Genomic DNA, 21,471 nt, shown 5'->3' on the forward strand with positions numbered 1-21,471 from the left:
CCTGGAGACAGCGTCTCAATCGGACACTATCCCAATCCACCCCCTCCTCCTCCCGAATCATCGCTGTGGATGGCAATGTGGCCCTTCCAGCCCCCTTTGCCCGACCAAAGCCCTCTCTGGTGGTGACCACGGATTCCTTGCTTTTGAGCTGGGGGCGACTCTGGAAGGCTACTCTAATGGTGCATGGTCCAGGGCAGAAGCCCTCTGCATATCAATCTGCTCGAACTCATGGCTGTGGGCTCGGGGCTTCCTTGCCTCTCATCAGGGGTACTGTGGTTCTGGTCAGGACCGACAATTCTACGCCAATGTTTTACCTGAACAAGCAGGTTGGCACCCGTTCCCACCTCATGTGCATGGAAGCAGTGGTGATATGGGAATGGACCCTTACGGAAGGAATTTGGATTTCCTCGGTTCATCTCCAAGGGGACAGCAATGCGAAAGTGGACCAACTCAGCTGCTTAGGGTTCACCACCTACGAGTGGGCGTTACACTTCAACTCTTTGTTTCCGCTGTTCCGGGGATGGGGGTTTCCGGATCTGGACTTTATCGCATCTCCTCTGAATTCCAAGTGCCCGCAGTTCGCCTCTTGGGCGGGCCAAGGTCAGGGGTCTCTGGGGGACACTTTCCAGCTCGGCTGGCATGGCCTCAGGTGTTGTGTTTCCTCCTCCTCCGTTTCTCCATCGGACCCTCCGCAAGTTCCGGCCGTCGGGGGGCTGCAGCCTCATCCTGATCGCCCTGCACTGACCTTCAAGGGCATGGTTCTGATATCTGCTGCAGTTGTGTTCCCAGTGACCGGTCCATCTTCCGATCCCCAGCAAGGGTTTCCTGATAATTCAAGGTGGGGCTGTGGAGCACCGGATGCGGCCATGCTGACTCTAGCAGCCTGATTCCGGACCAGCTGAGACTTCACCACGCTCAGTTTTCCGGGGATAACTGAGACATCATTCAGGAGGCCCAGAGGCCTTCTACGCAGGCTCAGTACAAGAGTAAGTGGACAAGGTTTTGCCTCTATGCTCGCGACAAGGGGCTTGATCCTCTTATCTGCTCCCTGGACGACGTGCTGGAGTTTCCGGCACATTTGGCCCATTGGAGTGTACAGGACCTGCCGCACGTATCTGGCAGCAATTGGGGCCTACAACTATTCGCCGGGGGCACTTTTTCTCAGCAGCCAACCCGGTGGTTAAAACCCACCTTAAGGGGTTGTCCAGGTTCTTTCCTCCAGTACACAGGCCTCATCTGGTATGGGACCTTAATGTGGTAATGGCAGCCTTGCAGCGCAAGCCTTTTTAGTCAATGGCCTCAGTGGACATCAGGCTGGTTGCACTGAAGACTGTATTAGTGGTGGAGCTCTCCTCCGGGCTTAGGGTCTGCAAGTTTTGTCATCTTAAGAGCCCTTCACCACGTTTCATAACGACAAGGTCCTCTTGCGCACCCATCAAAAATGTTTGGCCAAGGTGGTCCCCCCATTCCATTTGAATCAGGAGATCTGCCTGCCGGCACCCTCAGTTGGATGCCGAAAGGATGTTGCGTTCTTTGGACCCAAGTGCGTCCTCAAGCTCTACCTCTCTCAGACAAAATCCTTCAGGAAGTCTGAGGCATTGTTCATCATGTTTAGGGGTACGTGCCCCGATACCCAGGCTTCCAAAGCTACTATCGCCCTTTGGATCCCCAGGCCATCTTGGAGGCACACATAGCTATGGATTAACCAGTTCCGAGGAGATTCATGCCCATGCGGTCAGAGCTAAGGCTATGCCTGTTGTGTTTCAGAGACATGCTTCCTGGGATGGCATCAGCGGGGCGGCTACTTGAGCCAGTCTGTCAGCGTTCTGTAAGCACTATTCCCTGGATACCTGCTCGAGGCGATATGCAGAGTTTGGCCAGGCGGTTCTGACGAACCTTTTTGCATCTTCCTAGATATTAAGCCGGTTGTCACAGCTCCACGCTTTGGTTTTAATGGATGGAATCTCCCACACGGATGGTGGAAAGAGGATGGGACATATGAGAAATTAAAGTTAATCAATGTAGTGACTAGAGTACTCATAGTCCTTAGTCCCCTTTCCACCCACCTTTGCCTTCTTGTATGCCCCATCCTAAAGTATTCAGTATAGCCAGGTACTAAAGCATCCGATGTGTCAAAAGGGGACTGAGGTGAGGCTCCGGGGGGGGCGGGGCCTTGGTGGGTATTTCCGCACCCGCTGGGATAAATTTAAAGGGGAAGCTCAGTTTTTCACTGCCAAAGGTTCTGGTACCGTCCCCAATTTGAGGGACACCCACAAGGATGAAGGAAAGGGGACTAAGGACTATGAGTACTCTAGTCACTGCTGCAAGTAACTTTAATTTTGCATTGATGGGTAAATAAGACTGGGCTTAGCTGAGCTGTGGATAGAATAATGCCGGTTTACTAACTATATATTCTAACTAAATATTATATGTCTAATACCTTTCTAATTTGCATTGATAGGTAACAAAGACTGAGCTGGACAAGATTAAAGCAAGCTACAGACAGCTGACAAAAGAAGTTAACTATGCCAAGGAGAAGTTTAAGGAAGCTACGTCTAAAGGTATATTGTTGCATGTTTAGGGAAATTGCATTAAAAAAGTCGATCAATAACAGCAGTAACCTGCTTTGAGATCATTATGCGCAATTTGACCAATAGTTAATGGATTGTATTTCAGGTCCTTGTGATGCTGTAGTTTGTGCAAATGTCCATCCGAAATGTTCTTCTTATACACTACTAGTGGTACCAGCCGGCGTTGCACAGGTCTGTAGCTGACAAGGATGTGGGGGTCTACTATAGCCTTGTGTATGTTTATCCTATTTTTGGAAAAGTAGCAAAATCGGCAATCTACCGAAATCACCTATATTGTTAGCACAGGGCCTACCCTGGTCCATAATTTCATCCCACCAACTGTTATGGGGCAGGAGCCAACACTGAACATTCAAACACACTTTCGCAAATATGTATATAGATTTATGTAAATATCAGATCACTAAACATAATGACATTCCAGCCTTTTACATTTTGATGAACATTCTAATTAGCATTCAGAATATTTAAAGTGACATACATCCTTCATAGTATGTGATACTAATATTCTTCTTTTATTTCGTTTTTTCTCCACTTTTTTGCTTTTTTAAATTTCGTTTTGGTGTTCAAAATTAGTTTTTTTAAATTGTACATCCTATTTGACAATTAACCTGGACAAAGCACCAATGTGCGAAACACAGACATGTCAAATAACATTTATAATATGTTCTGAAAGCTTACTTATGCAATGAAATTCTCTATTTAAATTTGTAATTCTACGATTCATGTAGGCTATTATTTAATGTAGTCTGAAAGCACACACATTTAATGTCATTCTATTGTTAAGGTCAAACATATGATCCACATAGTGTTTAACCTGTTTTGTTGGTGGTTTATTGTAAAATGTTTATATAAAAATGAATAATTAATATACTAATTGCAGTCATGATTGATAATTTTTACAACACAATCTTGTTTTTATAGGCAATACAGTGTAATGCTTAAGTTGTGCAGTGGGATTACATCCTATAAATCAATCTTCATTTAAGCATCAATCAGATCACCAGTCTCTTCATTTTCCTTTTGGTGCACTGGGTACTTGTTTGTAAATTCTTCTTCCATATTTTGTTTATATTATTTGTTGATTAGAAGGCAAATGTATCTACACCTCTCCCCTGTTGCTTAAGTTAAATGCTTGGGCTCTGATATTTTCACCAAATAGTTTCTTGCAAACACTGCTGAGAAATTGACACTATCAAACACACTCAGGATTATAGAAACTGGGAACTGTTTTGAGTCCCTATGGACTGAAGAAGATCCCCTTCTCTGCTTCCTCAAAAAAACCCTCTCCTCAGCGGCCAGCCCAGAGACACTTTCTGTGATTCTCTGCCTCATTTATAAGTTCCCCCACCCCCTTCCACACCCCTCCCAATTTTTAGATAATTTGTTTCCTAGCGCAAGCCGGGGGAAGGAAGACTTTAAAAGGCTTACCACCATTTTGGATTTTCTTCCACTCTGTTTCCAGTGCATGATCTGGTGTTTGTTTGCTTCTCTGCTCCTCCCTTACCTCTTGCCCTTTCCCCTTCAAAGAAAATCGGTTTGTGGGTTTCTGGTGTTTGAAAAGCTATGATAAAGGACAGGAAAATCTCTAGTAAAATCCCACTTGTGCAAAATCGTTTTTTCCTTTGGGAAGGGAGAAGGAAGTATTTCTCTCCTTTAATCTTGCAGGGCAGAGGAGAAAGCCATTCTCCTGCACAAGCAATGCTGTCGGGAGGGGTATCTGGTTTGAATGAGTTAGGATTTTCCCTCGCCTGGGCTTTGGAGTTCTAAAGATGATGCATCATAGGAGATGCAATCCGGAATGTCCTGATTTTCTGGGACCAGGCAATTACTAACTTAGTTTTCTCAGGGGTTCAGGAATAGTTCAGGAATGTTCCATATAACATTCAAGGTCTGATTTAGAGAGACACTCTGGTAGGGCCCTTGTGAGAATCCTTTGGGGTTATTCTCCAAGGACTCCCCCCTCTTCTGCATTAATTCACTGGATAATGCTTTGGTTGCTTAACTGGTCGTATTGGAGTGTGTGTTGAGGTGCTGTCAGTCTTATTCCCAGGCAGACAGTTGCAGGAAACAAGGTTGGCTTTGTGATTTAGTCACACTGTGCATAAATAAGAGTAATTGAAAATGTTATGACCTTCATTGGTGGCTACCTTGATGACATCAATCCTACAAACCACACACCAAAGTGACACCATTGAAATTGATCATCTACTGGTACTTGCAGATGACACTTGATCAGTCTCACCCTTTCCTCACTAAAACAGCTACAACCTACCAATACTACCCTGTGTTAGTGCAAAGAGAGGTTTTGTCGTAACTGGCCATCAAATAGTATGCGGTCTCTTAAAGAAAAGGTACTGCTTGGCAAATTCTTACACACTTTAGTGGTAATCCCCCTACTACATAAACTGTCCTCTACGATAGCGTTTTGCTGCCAGAGACCTTAAAATCTGTCATTTCAGAGTCACAAATTTGCAACCCACCAGTACCAATGTTTGACCCACATGAATGTGCACCTGGATTGCAGCCAGTTCCCAGATACTGGATGATGGGTTATCTAGCTCTGTCTCTTGTTGGCTTGCCTGTTTGTTTGAAAACATCTATGACTTCATTCGATGTAGGATCATGTTTACGAAATCGCACATAATGTTGCTGCTCAGTGATTTCCATGTTCTCTTTCCATTCAGGAAAGGAGACGGAAAAAACAAAAGATCGCTATGATAAAGCAACCATGAAACTCCACATGCTTCACAATCAGTATGTGCTGGCATTAAAAGGGGCCCAGCTACACCAGCATCAGTATTACGACACAACCCTCCCCCTGTTACTTGACTCTCTGCAGAGGATGCAGGAGGAAATGATAAAAGCACTGTAAGTAATAATTGTTTCTTATTTTGATTGATCTTATTTGAGATTTCGCTTGTGTCGTATGTAGAGAAAATATTAATGTAAATGTTTGTTTTGTTTTATGTTATGTAATCAGGAATTTGTCAAATGGAAGAGCTCATTTGTATGGCCTCTTACCACTGTCTTGCTTGATGCTCTATTTTGCATTTGACTGAATACCTACATTCTATGAGAGGTTTCCAGAATGTTAAAGTGCCCTGGAGCATCCTTGGAATCTACTAACACAAAAACCCTTACTTCCTTGTTAGCGACCGCTTTCAGTAATCTGCATCAATAAATCTGAGTTATCTAGACCATGAATATTAATTTATCATGATTTTAGTTTTTTTAATGAATCTTTATCGATTTTAGACACATGGAGAAGCAAAAATAACATTAGTAAACACAACAACCAACCCAACATAAATCAAAGTAGAACAATTGGTGGCTTTGGAAACACTTACTGTAGAAGCACATGGTAGTACACATATTGCGATGTCTAACCAGATGTTCTTAAGTCTATTACGCATACGATATGTACAACAGAACAACGCATATACACAGTGTTCGGAAGAAAAGTAAAATATTTCATCTAAAAATGATTAGTACAAAAGTCCAATGCATGCAATCATTAAATCAAACAATATTCAACAGAAAGGTCAAAGTCATCCAGAGTAAACTGGCTCACTTTTATCCCGCCGACCTTTGGTTCTACAGATATCATTATCAACAGTGGACCACCTAATTGACTCTTTTAGATCCAAAAGAGGAGCAGACAAGTATTTCCAGTGCTTGTCTAAGAGACGTTTCAGTAGAACCATACCTCGAGCTTAAAATTTAGTGGTCAATTTAACCTTTAGGTGAGATATTTCAATAATCAACCAGTCAATTTGCTTCACCATAACTTGTCAATATAGGCACAACACCAACACATTTGTGAAAGGTCAGCCGAAGGGTAGGAACACATGGATCATGACCTATCTCTCTCATGCTTACACTTGTATATTGTCACGGGGGACAGATAGGTTTTGTTCTGTGCCAAACCCTACATTGTACCAGTTTCAGAAAAGCGTTTATAGAAATCTTTAGTGTTCAGCACAAATATGCCTAATCAGCATCCATCAAACCTATGCCCCAGTCTCCATCCGACTTACCCCAGCTCTTCAATTTTACATTGTGTTGTTTGGAAATGAAACTGCGGCACAGTGCTGAAATCAGTTTATCCCCATCTATTAACCTTCTTAAAAATACAATCACTTCATGTTCAGGTGTTATGTCTGGGAAGTCAGACCTTGCTCTGCCAACAATGGCTAACATCGCTGCATAAATCAGGAATTCCCCCATTCAGCACAGAAAGTTCTTCTAAGGTAGCCCTCTGCCATACATTTACATGAAACCCCACTACTTGACATCCCTGCCTAACTGAAGAAACTGTACTGAATGTAGGATGTGAGCCCCTAAATTTAAATTTAACCTATACATAAATATATAGATCAAATATCAGAATGTAGCTATTGAGTTCCTGGCTGCCCGTAGCAAATTAAGCTCGGCGAATGGGTGCACTGATATGTTACAGATATTTTTCCCATGTAGGTCTAGATGACTGTTGACCCACCGCAAATGATGAACTTAGGCAGAGCTATAATAGAAGTGGTCAGATTCCCCCAGTCCCTGAGTTCAGGACGGAGCTTCATTGTAGATAGGGCAACACAATGGGTGCCACCCATACATAGTACCCTTTTCAATAACTGATCAGGCGCCTTGAAAATGATATAGTGGAAGAAATGAAGATGATTTGGAATAAGTATAACAGCCTGGGAAGGAGAACCATCTAGGCCAACCCAGACCAAAAATAAACAGACTAATGCAACCTAACAAATAAGAACTCAAGTTTATCACGATAGATTCTGTTAAAATAACTATTAACTCACACAGACAAATACCTGAAAGATTCAATCAACAGTTGCCGACAGTGCAGTGTGAGGACTCAGGAATGAGACACGGACACAGAGGAGTCATGTTTGTGGTTATAAACTTTTATTCAAAGTAAAAGTGGTTAGAAAATGCTTCGCTGGCTGTACTCTAGAGGTATTTCCCTACCTCAATTTAAAACTAAGGGTCTGTCCAGTGTCAAGCTGTCCAAAACAATTTACGTCCTGTGTCCAAAATCCTGTCCTCGCCCTCATACTCTAAAAGCATAGAGGAACTATCTCTGCTTCTTGAAGTGCACCAATCTTCACATCCAACACAAATTCAAACGCCAACAAAAATGTTCCAAATAGTCAATGTTGACAGTTTTAATGGGGATGACTCACATCCCCAGGAGTCTTTCCATCCAAAGCAAATGCCCAAAACTAACCAGATTCTGGTTATCAATATGACAGCTCTCTCCTCTTGTACTGCAACTCACTGCAGGGGATATGGCTCCCTTCACATTCAATAAAGTACAATTCTCAAGAGCATTTTTCTTTGTTAGAATTCACTTTTCATTGAAGCACCATTTGGGTGTAAGTCCCAAACTCACAAAACACCTGGAATGTTCCCCAGCCAGGTTGTCTTGTACCACTCCTTGTGGGTGTGAATCCCAGATCTGCTCTTCATCTGGTACACTCTCCTGCCAGGGCTTTATAAAGCAATCTCTCCCTCTCTAAATGCCATGCAAGTCAAAATCCCAGGGGCATGAGTTTTCCTTGGCATTCTCTTATACAGCTTTACACACACTTGTATTTTGTATTTGTATTTGAGGGCAACCAGGCGCATATCTTGGAGCATGAAGTACATTTACAGAGCATTCAGCAGTCATAATCACAGTTACATACATTAAGGCAATTACATACATTAAGGCACAGTGGTGAAAAAGTGGCAGACTAAGGTGCAGGCAAAAGAATAGTGAGTTCACAGTCCAGGTACAAGTATTGCGATAGTAGTGGGGCAACGTGGCTTATACTGGTGGTGAGTGAGAAGTAGAGGATAGCCGTAGCTTGGCTTTGTTTTTGAAGAGAGTGACGGATGGGGGCGTTCTGATGGCGAGTGGCACAGAGTTGCAGAGTTTGGAGGCGAGGACTGGGAAGCTGACTCCACCGGCAGATTGCAAGTTGTACTTCAGGATAGTGAGCGATTGAGCTTGGGCAGATCTTAGCGTCCGAGAGGGGATGTAGTAGGAAAAGCGGGATGTTAAGTAGGTAGGGGCCTGGTTGTTGACACATTTGTGAATGAGAGTCAGGGATTTGAGCGAAATTCTTTGTGCGACGGAGAGCCAATGTAAACTCTTCCTAGTGTCAGAGATGTGCGCCGACCTAGGGATGGCTAGGGCTGCTCTGATCGCATTATTTTTGGACGGTTTGGAGTTTGTTGAGGATCCGTTGGTTAGTGCCTTGATATAATGCGTTGCAATAATCAAGTTTGGACATAACCAGCGTCCTAGCGAGAGTGATGCAGTTCTGGGTGGAGAGGAATGGGCGACATGCAGTAATCAACTTACAGGTGTAGGTTGATGCTGAGGCGACTGCGTTAGTTTGTCGGTTCAGGGACAGTGTGGGATCGAGGTAGATCCCCAGGGTTTTGGTCTCTTTAGCCACTATGATGGTATTGCCATCAATGTTGAAAGTGCTGAATGAAGGGTCAAGTCTTTGTTGAGTACCAAGGATGAGGAGCTCTGTCTTGACATCATTGAGACAGAGCTCGTGGTGTGCCATCCATGCTTGGACGACTTGGTATACGTCGTTCAATGCTTTGGTGTCTGCAATGTAATCACCAGTGATGGGGATGAGTATCTGGGTGTCATCTGCGTAATTAGTGTAGGTCACACCTAGATAGTCAAGCACATCGAACAGGGGTTTGGTGAAAACATTATAGAGCGTGGGAGATACGCACGACCCTTGTGGAACTCCACATGGGACCGGGGATGGGTCGGCAGAGTCCGTGGGTGAAAATACTCTCATAAGTCTGTTGTCTAGGAAGGATCTGATCCAGTTAGTGGCAGTTTCGGAGAAGTATGCCACTGATTTCAGGTGTTGGCAAAGGATTTGATGATTGACCAGATCGAAAGCCGCGGAGAGGTCCAAAAGCAATAGTAAGGCTAGTTTGCCTTTGTCTTTTATACCCTGTATTTGGGTTTTCAGGTCTAATAGGGCTGTTTCTGTTCCATGCCTAGGCCTGAAACCAGATTGTCTTGTGCCCAGTAAGTTATTAGTCTCCAAATGTTTCTGAATCTGGAGGTAGGCCGCTCTATCTAGTATTTTTAGAAGGAACGGGACCGTTGTGATAGGTCTGAAGTTCGTTGGAATGGACGGGTCAAGTGTGGGCTTTTTCAGCATTGGGATGACCCAAGCATCCTTGAGGTTGTTTGGCACAATTCCGGAGTAAAATGAGTTAATGAGGGTGTTAATGAAAGGGGCGAGGTCGTGGGCAGATTCCTTGATGATAGGAGCCGGGCAGGAGTCCCCTTGGCAATTGGAGGGTTTGAGGTTGCTGATAATTTTTTCAACCTCAGAAATCGAGAGAGGGTGAAGCTGAATGGGGGCTGGGTGAAAGTGGTAGTAGTTTTTGGGTGCTAGTGGCTTGGAGAGAAGGGAATTTTATTTAGCATTGATTTTAGCTTGTAAGGTGGTTATTTTGGAGAGGACAGCATTTTGTATACTGTTGCACCAAGATCTATCTTTATTGCACATGTCAGGTAAAGGTGATGGGGATTCTAATTCTTTAAGAATTTTAAAGAGCTCCTTCGTGTTAGATACGGCTTGCGAGATACACAGGTTATACGTATCTTTTTTTGCCTGTATAATCGCTTCCTTGTAGTTGAGGGATGCGATGACGAGGTTGTCTTTGTTAGAAACACACGGGAGACTTTTCCAGAGAGATTCCGCCTTGCGTTTTTCTTTACGCAACGCTCTGAGGTGTGGCGTAAACCACGAGTTCAGGTGGGCTCGTTGTTTGGCTTTCCTGAGTTTGAGCGGGGCTATGGTGTCAATAGCTTTGAGCAGTGTACGGTTGAAAGTGTCCACCATGACCGTAGGGTCGTTATGAAAAGTGGCACAGTTGTTCAGAGTGAGTAGGATGAGTGGGAGTAATTTGTCCCTAGTGATGTCTTTTTTATTTCTAGTGGGGACAGCGGGGGCTAGTGGAGGTTTGGTACAAGGAGTGGTGGTTGGTATTTGGAAGGTAACGATATGATGGTCGGACCAGGCGCAGGCTGAGTTGGAACTTATTGTGTTATTACAGTTTAAGTCTGCAATCCAATCAAGCGTTCTACCTTTATTGTGTATAGGTTTGAGGTTTCCGTTGTTGGAAACCCAGATTAGACACGATGCTTGTGACTTCAGTGGCCATGAGATCCTTAGGGTCTGACAGTCCAAGATTCAGGTCACCTAGCAGCATCACTTGTGAGTTAGGCTTAGTATTGTTGGAAAGGATAGCCGTGATATCATCTGCAAAGGAGGAGACGGGGCCGGGTGGTCTGTAAATGAGGTGAAGTGTCGCTGTGTTGGTGGGTGAGAGCGAAAGTTTCACTGATAGTAATTCCGCTGAGCAGCAATGAGAATTTGGGATCAGTCTTATGTTAATATTCTCCCTATGTATGAAGGCAACGTCACCCCCTTTTGACACGTTAGATGGGCAGTCGTTTCTAAGGATAGAGTAACCGTCGGGAATGGCGAGGGATAGGAGCGGGCCGGACGCAGTGTGTAGCCAAGTTTCTGTAATTGCAATGAAGTCAAGGTCCTGGGTGATGACGAGGTCAGCAATATCAAGGGCATGGGCAGTAAGGGATCTGGCATTGATGAGTGCACATTTCAATTCTTTGGGCACGGTGGTGGCAAGTTTGGTTAGGGTCTGAGTGGAAGGGTGTTGGCGTTGGTCACAGGGAGTGCGAGGCAGTCTGGAACCTAGTCTAGCATTTCTGAGTGTGAGTGTGCACGGTTGGTTAGGAGTAGGTTTGGTGGGGAATTTGTTTGAGCCACAGGGCTGGCTCATTGAGGTAAGGATTGGAGGGGTGCATGTAGGTGACGGAGTTAGGTAGTATTGGTGTGTTATGATGCATTGTGGTGAGGTGTGAGGGGGAGGTGTTACAAAGCGTGCCAGTGGTGCAAGTAGGTGTTGCACGATATGCATAGGCTAGTGACCATATGATGGCTAGGCAGAGTGTGAGGCTACTTGCTGACGGGCGGGGCAGCATGTCCACAGTGTTGAGATGATTTCAAGTGTCAGGGGGATACCTGTATAAGAAGGTGTGCTGATATTGGCTGGGCTAGTGGTCAGTTAGAATAACAAGGCGGTGATAGCAGCAGGTCTATCTAGTTTTGCAAATCGCCAGTAGGTTGAGGTGCTAAAATGCAGTGTACCAGCATAGCAACCAGGTCTATCTAGATACGAGAGTCACAGTATAGGCTAAAATGCATTGACTCAGCGACAAAGGCTAGGATGCAGTGTACCAACATAGCAGTGGGTCTCGCTAGATTTGAAAATCACTGAGAGCTGAGATACATAACCCCAATAGGTAGTAGCTGAGGCAGCACTAATGAGTTACTATGAGATAGCGCAGATCACAATAGCAGGCAGAATAAGGAGACATTGATGAAGCAGATAAGCACAGTGGGCTATGGTTTGAGAGCTGCACACGTGCTACGTGCTACCAGTCACTTAATAGGGAAGACACAGAGGTGTCCTACGAGCAGGAGATAGGTAAATAACGTCAGCGTAGTAAAATGCAGTCCACATTTCTTGGCGTAGAGTGAAGGCAGTTCCTGCAGACCCTCCACTTCACTTTTGCCTGGTATACTACCCTGCTAGGGTGTTTTGCACACTTGTAATAGATTCACAAGGGGGAGGGGAGGAATAATCCTTCTCTCCCCTTGACCTCTCTTGGGCTTAGGTTCCCTTGGATGCGAGTCCCAGACTCACTATTATTGTGTTTTTGCAAAGTTCACAAGGTAAGGGTTTCTCCTTCTCCTCCTTAACCTTTCTCAGGCTTTGCTTCCCCAAACTAGTACTGTGGGTCCCAGACCTTTCTTGGTCTTCCCCAAGTTCGCACTGTGGGTCCCAGATCCCGGTCCCACTTTCTAGGGCTTTTGTTATACTGCCTGACAGTGCTTCGGTGTCCCAACCCTTTCCCTTGGCTCACCAGCTTACTCTTTATGGCTTCTGGGCATCTTCGGTGGGCGTGTGTTCTCTGGATGGCTTCCCAGCTCATTGGGCTGTCCTCTCACACCTTGTAGCTGTCTGGACTTCTGCGCTGCCACCGGCACTTTACTCTGCCGTCAGCTGGAGAACAACTCTGGCACACTGCTGCCCAGGGGTTCATCCCCTTTTTGGGAGCCCAAGCAGTTCCCCTGGTTCCCCAGTCCCCCAACAGCTCTTGGGTTGCAAGGGTTCCCCCTTCACTTTTGATATGATATGGCATTTATAATGTGCCTATACAGAAGTGTTGCAGGTAGGGCCAATCCCACACTTCCTGTGTCTTTCCTTGCTTTTATACTGGATCTGGCCAATAGGATTTGGGGAAAGACTAAACTGCTGATAGTGGTTCTCTCTTCCATATGTGATCTTCATTCAGGATACTACTATTCTTCCTCATCCCAGTACTTTTTAGGGGAATGGTAAGATGAGTACAACCCATGAGTGCATTAGGGAAGGGATGGTTCTTAATGTTGTAAGAAGAGGGTTTAGGGTCCATTAATATTGGGATACTGCGTCTCACCTGATGTCGATCCTCCCTCATATAGCCGCCCCCAGGCTCAGGATCAGGTAGCTGTTGCCATCCCCTGACCACATGGGGGAGAGGTCACTGCCGGCGATTAAGTGATGACACCATCCGATTCATCACAGCAGTGATAGTCTGTGCAGCCCAACAGCACTACAACCTGTCAGGGTCTATACTAGTGACTTAGACTGGATATCACACCTGTGAGAAACCAGAGGGTGTTCTCCCAAGTAGACCTCAGGAAATGCTTATTCAGGTGGCCAGGGGAGGGCTGGCGCTCTCAGATGCCAACCCTGGGGGTGGATGAGCGAGGGAATATCACCTGGATAGGGGAACATGGGATTATGCTTGGGGGAATGCCCCAGGTGAGACGCGATACTATGCCGAAGCAGAAGAGGAGGGTGTAATCCCTGGCCTTTGTAGACTACTATACATCTGCCTCGCCTCCTCCCAAGCAATCTCACTCAACCCCTCCGTACAGTCATCCCCTCTTCGCTGGTCCCGCCGTCCTCCTCTTAAGCCCCTGCTAACTCCACGGCCACAGAAGGGCTGTTAATATTGATTACCAAGGCAACACTCCATGCAACACGAGGCAGGAATATTTAATTTGGAGCTGAAATAATATCTATACTTAGGGTTTCCTGCTTTAGGGGTTTATTACTTTTTACTTCCGAAGGTGTTTTTTCGGTGTTTTCAAAAAGTTTCGGGGTCTGTGTAAATCACTGTTTTCCCTTGTGCCCACTTCAAAAAATTGCAGATAACTGTTTCTTCCAGTGTAAACAGTGTAAACACAAACATATTCCTTTGTTTCATTGCGTGCTTGTAGGGTAATGTCTCTTAGAGCAAGAAGTTATGAACACATTCTGGACAATTAAGATGAATGTGTTAATCCAGTAATATCTAACATTTATACAAGTCAAAATTGTTGTAGTCAATTATACCACGCTTTTTCAGGGACTCTTTGCCCATCCTTGCCCTTTCTTTTCTTCCCATGAAGACTTTGATTTGTGAAAATGACCTTTCCACATTATACAGACTTCTAATTTTAGCAGATAAGGCATAGCATGATAAAAGGATTTGCCAGGGAGCACTCACTTTAGCAGAGATAAGGATTATTTGGACTGTCAAAATAAATAAACTTGAAGCAGATATTAACTGTTTTTCAAGTGCTGCTCACTACAAAATGAGAAGGGAGTCTCATTAATGAGGCTTGATTGGAGGGAGTGAGCAGACCAAAACTGTTTGCCAGGTGATGGAATATCAGGGGATCCTATAGCAGAATTTTTTCAAAGGCAACTCATCAGGTTAGGTGATTGTTGCTGAGATGTTATATGTTTATACCTTCCTGTAAATCATATGGCTTTTTTCCTATTCTGCTGCAACATGTGCTGTAAAAAGTGCTGTTTTGACTGCGGATGAGTACAGCTCTCTCGCTTCACTGTGTGTGGGAACGTTTGTCCCCATAGCGAAAATCAAAAGCTGGCACCCATGAATATACGCACAGTAAGTGAACATATCTTAAAGTGAAACATACACATGTAGTTCAATTGACCTTCCCTTAGACGGAAGTATGCAAGACAAAATAGCAGTGGACCTTTAAAAAAGTAATCAACACCAGAAAAATAACCTCAGAGAGGAAATGTTCCAATGAAAATGCTGGAGAAGTATGAAAAGTGCTCACCTTTTAAACCCAGCAATCTGTAGTGAAATATTCCCTGGAAAACAAAATCCCAATACAAGTGCTTTTTTTCTTGTGGGTAAGCATTGGCACTGGGAACATGACAACCTGGGTAAAATACTGGTAGCCAAATACTTGAGCAAGCTTGCCAACTTCAAAAAAAAAACAAGGGATTACTTCCGCCCTCAAGGTACGCTGTCCATCCACATGTATCCCTTAAATGAGCCATCATTTATAAATTGTTCCTAATTTAAAGGAGCAATTTATAAATTTCTCCTTGGAGAAAGAAAGTGCTAAGCAGCAGTTAAGGGGCCTGCAGCTTCTGATGGTCTGCTGGGTGCAGGTGCTCTAGAGAGCCACATGAGGTTGCGAGGTGACCATCACACTGTGGCCTCACGTAGGCCTTGTACATGGAAGCCTCACACAGCTTTCCTTTTAAAGACGACAGGCAGCTGACGCTTTTCAGCTCTCCTCCAGGAAGATGCACATACACAGAGGGTCTCTGACCACAAACTGAGACACTGAAAAATCCATGTTAAACCATTTTTTGTAAATACAAATATTTGTCAGTGGTCAAGGGCTATTTTGAGGAATTTTAGCAAATTTTAAGACGTGAATCAGCAACCATAAAAATGGCTGCAATTTGTCTACAATTCCTCAAAATAGCTCTGACCACATATGAATACATTTTTTTTAACAAAGAAAATGATATAACATTGAATGTACCGTGTTTTGAATAAGGTCAGGGGACAGGAGGGGAAGCAATGGGAGAAAGCAAACAAGCCTACATGGGGGAGTTTGGCCCTTTACCTATTGTCTGACAAGCCCCGTCTCCAGCCACCCCTTCAACTCCAAACTTCATCCCATCCCTGCTCATACTAAGGCACCACTCGGAAAGGGGAAACAGTGTTTTTCAGTTAAACCCCAGGAGACACTTTTTCTTCCGGGGGTGTTTTTCCAGTGTTTATCGGGTTTCACTGAAAACAGGAAAGCCTATCTATACTGTAACTTGTAAAGCGAACTGTGAACAGCATTAGTAAGAACTCAAAGTGAATTGTTAAAGTTATCTCTGTTGTAGTTCTACATATTTGCACACATGCGCTGTGAATTTTTTAAAACAGCGTGTTTTCTTATCTGTGCAAATCTCAGCAAACTTGATTGGGATCTACTTGTTGGTATTCTCACTCACGACCTTTGTTTGATTTACATCCGTGCATCCGAAGTCGGCTATTGTTTCACGCTAAATTCTCGTGATCACACTAGCAGAGGAACGATCTAGGCAGCATTTACTGCTAGATCCACCCATCTGGCACTTCAATTCCGAGAACACACGGCTAGCTTTATAACAAAACATCAAACGCTTCAGCGCTAACGCTTCGACAGCCAAGACGGTTGTCGCCAGTCTTTGCCGTCCACGGGCGTTCATGGCCAGAAACACTTATCTCCTCCCTCCCCAGCATCCCTCTATAAATACATAGGTAAGAATGGGTAGAAATAAAGTTGGGAATCTACTGCTTGAACGTATGAAAACAGTGCAGCAAATTGCACTGCAGGCCATGGAAGAACATAGCCCAGGCTCAAGAAATTATACATTGCATCAAGCACAGGGAAGGCCTTTCCTGGGCATGGATGAATAGAACTCAACATAAGAAGAAAAACTTAAAATACAAAAACACTCCACACCAATCTCACCTTCTAGGGGTAACATTGCTAAAGAACTCAAGGTCTGTTTATTGAACACATGCTCCATGAACAGACAGGCACTGTGCATCCATGACCTTATACACTAAGAGGATCTAGGCATTGCATGCTTCACAGAAACGTGGCTAAAAGACCCTACTGGCCCAACATGTGCTATTGCAGTCCCAGCGGGGTATACTATCTGCCACACTAATAGAGAGCTGGGACAAGGAGGGGGTGTCGCCATGATATTTAGGGACTCAATCCCGGCTAAAATGATGTATACTGGGAGTGACATTTTACATTTGAAACTCACCCCATTAGACAACAGTTGTATTAATATAATAGTAATTTATAAACCCCCATCTCTAACAGAATTCAATGAGGAACTCACGCAACAACTTAATCTTCTGAAGGACACCAACAAGGCCGCTTTGGTGTTGGGTGATTTCAATCGCTGGCGTGGTAATCCCAAAGACAAGGAAGCCATCAACTTGGAGAAAGCCTTGAATAACATCAATTTCAAGGTTACAAATACAGATACCACAATGGCAAATGGCAACCAACTTCATAGAGAGCTGGGACAAGGAGGGGGGGTCGCCACGATAATTAGAGACTCAATCCATATGTTCCCGGCTAAAATGACGTATACTGGGTGTGACATTTTACATTTGAAACACACCCCATTAGACAACAGTTGTATTAATATAATACTAATTTATAGACCCCCATCTCTAACAGAATTCAATGAGGAACTCACGCAACAACTTAATCTTCTGAAGGACACCAACAACGCCACTTTGGTATTGGGTGATTTCAATCGCTGTCGTGGTAATCCCAAAGACAAGGAAGCCATCAACTTGGAAAAGCACCAACGAGCAGCAGAGACTGCAAAGCAGGAATTACAAGAAAATCAAGAATGCACATCTGGAACAGTGCATTAATAAAATCATGAGGGAACTGTTAGGGAGAATTCTCAGTAATGTGCTAATTCCCTCTACCTTAGAGACCACCAGCAACTTTGCTGGATTTTGAGGACTTGATTTTTGTAACCTGGAGAGAGTGTGAGACCCTTTTTCCCACTCTCATGTATTTTAAATGTGATTTCTGAACTTTGTTTCTCTTTTGGTTATGGAGCCTGACAAACTCCATAGGCATCATCTTTTACATTGTGTCACACAGCACCTTCAGTGCAGTGGCACAGGGAAGTCTCAGATTTCCCAAAGGTTTAAATACCTTCTCTGGGATAAACTACTGTTTCCGTAAAGTGAAATTGACTTTATTTACATTTGTAACTTTGTAGACCTAGCACACACTATCTTACAATAGGGTGTTGGAGGGTTTCCCCTTTTGTCTAGCTTCTCATGCAACAATTTTATGTTACCCTTTCCTCACTGAATGGCTGGTGGCAGTGGTTTCGTTTTAACTACTGTGGTGTGCATTTACCGCAGGCTGCGTTCACAGCTGCAGTAAAGCACCCAAGGGTGCCATTTTTGTCAAAATGGCCTGGTCTTCTTTTTTCACCATTTCTTTGTGGAAAGGTACTTCTTGAGATTTACTCTGCGCGCAAACCAGGTTTGGTCCCATTGTTCGCTTTGCCTTTGGCAGGATTGACGAGTGAAGCCTGACTCTGGTTCCAGGGTGTCTGGGGTGGGCTGGAAGTGAGGGAGGTGCCCAAAACTCCCTGTGCTTAGTCTCCTAGGAGACCCAAATGCACTCTTTAGTGATTGGTCGGCTGACTGTCTGGCAAGGACAGCCACCCTGCTGGGTGACTGACAGCTAGGCTGGAATGAATAGAGCTGAATAAACGGCGAGGATTTTGTCTTGGAAGGCAGAGTCGACCACTGGACGAAGGAACCGAAGAAGAACTCAAAGAGGACGCCTGCTGCAACTCCTGGACTGTTGGTATGCCCGGTGAAGCCCTGCTGCTGTGCTGAAACTCCAAATTCGTATCAACAGAGAAGCCCCTGTATGGACGACTTCTCCCCTTGAGTTGTGTTAAGGATACCAATTGGGCGTCACACACTGGACCAGGACACTTGGTTTTAGGCTGGTATGTGGCACTCAATAGGAATGCTTTTTCTTTAATTTCAGTGAATTCAAATTGAGCCGATACCCGACCCGTCTCACACCCCCTTTTACAAATATCCCGGGTCACAATGGACCATGAACCAGGCCGGTTGGTGAAATACAATATTTATTTATTTTTAGAATTCACAGAAATAACATAATATTGGGCAGCAATCACCAATCGGATGATGATGACAATGGAAATGGAAGCAATGCACTTGGTTAACCATGTAGTAGAACATATCCAAAGAACAATTGAATATGAACACTTTTTGAACTGGGAGAGATAGCACCCAAGTTAAGGTTTCCCCCTGCAATGTTCCCTCAACCCACAAATAATGATTGGATAGAAGCAGCAGGTAGTGTGGGATAACAGGCAGCAAACAGAATCAGAATTCGACCTTCCCTCACAAAATAAGAGGATTTTAAACCCTTTGTAATAGCATGAAATGACACTCGAAAATTGACAAATAAATAATGAATGTGCGGTTACATCTTTGAGACAAATATGACTTCTCACGACAACAGTAATGCATAAACCCTAGCAATCCCAAGGCAAGGGATCAACAAGAAGCATATAATTAAAAAACAAGTGGAAAATGAGAACATGCTGCAGCCGAATGACGCGTTGGAAAGTTGCAATTTTCTCAATTCCCGTTTAAAATGACACAAATGAATTTGAGGAAAAAACAGGTGAAATACTTGAATTCTCAATGTGGTTTTCTGGGCTGGGGGTTAGATATATATCACAGGGACAATATAGAGGTTAAAATAGGTCTATAGCTGGTGAATTGAGAGAGATTTGGAAGGTGGAGAGGTGCGTTTTTAGGAAAAATTGCAGTGAAATAAAGAAAATCTGTTTTAAAATGAAAGACACATTTTACTTAAACTAGATTTAATGGCTAAGAAAAGAGGAACGCTACCCGTGAATATAAAAGTTATGAAGAAATTGTAACACTTCACGCAGTGTACCCATTTTCTTTAGGGAAAATGTATTTATTTAATCAAAATATTGCTAATGACTTATGATCTATGCAGAACAAAAGGAAAATAGGAAAGTGGCGCTAAATTCAATGACAGGGTGCACAGAGAATTCGAACAGTTTTAACAAGTTACCAGGGTAGGGATAGGATTGCTTGGAGAGTGGAACAAAGACAAACGGGTCAAGATGGGGTAGACTATGTGTTATGGGATGTGGGATACTCACAGTCCACGCTTGGGAATTTTGGAACAGTCAACAGGGTTCTGGTCACTGCACTGCTCAGTTCACCAGGAAGCGGACTCTGCTGGCAAAAGACAGCTGGGTAAAGGTCTGGTCACCAGATGGCAAGTACAGCTGGGCAATTCGGGCCACTGGATGGCACAGGTAGTGGGCAAGCCGGTCTGGTCTCAGGATACTAAGGTACCCCAGCCTTTCCCCTTTTTAATGGGATTTTAATGGGATTTTCTTAATTTAGGCCTTTGCTGAAGGAGAGTCAGCTAGGCTTTGGCCTGGCAGTGAAATCTGGTCAGCTTTGCTTTGGCCTTGTAGTGGAATCTGGAGTCTGGCAGGATGAATGTGGAAGATCAGGAACATAGGCGCTGGAAATTCAGGAGAGTGTGTGTCTGGAGCTCTGTTAACCACTCTTATTTATGGTGACATCACAGAATTATTGGTGGGCAGAACTGAGCTAGGCCTACCTCCAAGAAGCAGGACAATCAATGTTGGTTGCCTCCTTGAGGAGGAGTCCCATTTTATGAGGTTGCATTTTATGAGGTAAAAACCCATCCCACAGTCCTTTTTTGCCAAAAATCAGTCATAACCTAACTGACACATTTATACATTTTTGGCACTTTAACAGATTGCAGGGGCCGAATACATATTTATGTAGGGTATAGCATTCCAATTGTGGGACCTTGTTTCGCTCTTCTACCAGTTTTTCGCACTTTTCAGTGAGAATTATATTACTTAAAATTCTATAACTTTCACATGTGTATAGATTATTATTAGGCATATTAGTGTTAAATTTCACAGTGGCATCCTGTACACTTTCCGTGGAATACCCAATTTTCTGCCATTTCTATTCCCCATGTGTCAGTGAAGTCTATGATGTCTTAAATTAAAGCCCATAAAATCACTTAAACGGTTAACTTTTCATATTTTTGCAAAGATAAAAGTCTTACAAGTTTTGTTTATAAAATAGTCTTTGAAACAAATGGGCATACTTTGTCCTTCACTGGAAGCATTTTTTTATTGTACCAATTAGTTATTTACACAACTTTAATAAAAAAAATAAAGACAACTTCTTCATCTTATTTTTTTTCTTCTGAAGTCATCTATGTAAATTCATCATTAGATGAAGTTTTGAAGCACTTCCAGATTAAGGTCCTTTTTTAACAAGAATCTTCTTCTAAAATATTTTGAAGAAAGTCTACCAAGGCACAAGTTAATCTAACATTATTTCCAGCTATTAGAGAGTACCACAAGTGTTCAGTTTGTTGAAGAGTCGATGTTAGGTGCTGAAGAAAGAATGATCGCTGGGTGGCCACATAGCCACATTCAGAAACTAGATGTTTAAGAGATTCTGATTCATTTTTACAGAACCTACATCTGTTTGTTGTTTCTTTGTGATGTCTCAAGTGCATCATCTCTTTGGTTTTATATATGTTAAGCCAGAGCCTTAGAAATTTGTTGCGGTAAAATCTTGACGGAAATCTTGTTAGATATCTGGGTAACTTATCTAGGTTATTGCAGGTCATGCCTAGATTAAGTGATGATGGCATAGCCTCACGCAGTTCGCTATTTTTTATCCAATACCAACGTCTGAGTTTTTTTTTAGCAATCTGTGGAGTATCACATACAGTATCCCAAGAGATGTCCGTGACTTCTAGTT

General features: G+C 43.7%; 1 protein-coding gene across 6 annotated transcripts in view; it reads left to right on the forward strand.

The window, feature by feature from the left end:
* Nucleotides 1–21,471, forward strand: part of FER (FER tyrosine kinase) — a 2,139,903-nt gene that overhangs the window by 279,556 nt on the left and 1,838,876 nt on the right. For all 6 annotated transcript variants that reach the window (XM_069625482.1, XM_069625481.1, XM_069625479.1 and 3 more), the window contains 2 exons: nt 2,462–2,561; nt 5,276–5,459. In XM_069625482.1, the coding sequence (XP_069481583.1) occupies nt 2,462–2,561; nt 5,276–5,459 (284 nt within the window). The remainder of the gene's footprint in view (nt 1–2,461; nt 2,562–5,275; nt 5,460–21,471) is intronic.

The sequence above is a fragment of the Ambystoma mexicanum genome, chromosome 6p (assembly GCF_040938575.1).
Source record: "Ambystoma mexicanum isolate Mex_15411 chromosome 6p, UKY_AmexF1_1, whole genome shotgun sequence".
Taxonomy (NCBI): domain Eukaryota; kingdom Metazoa; phylum Chordata; class Amphibia; order Caudata; family Ambystomatidae; genus Ambystoma; species Ambystoma mexicanum.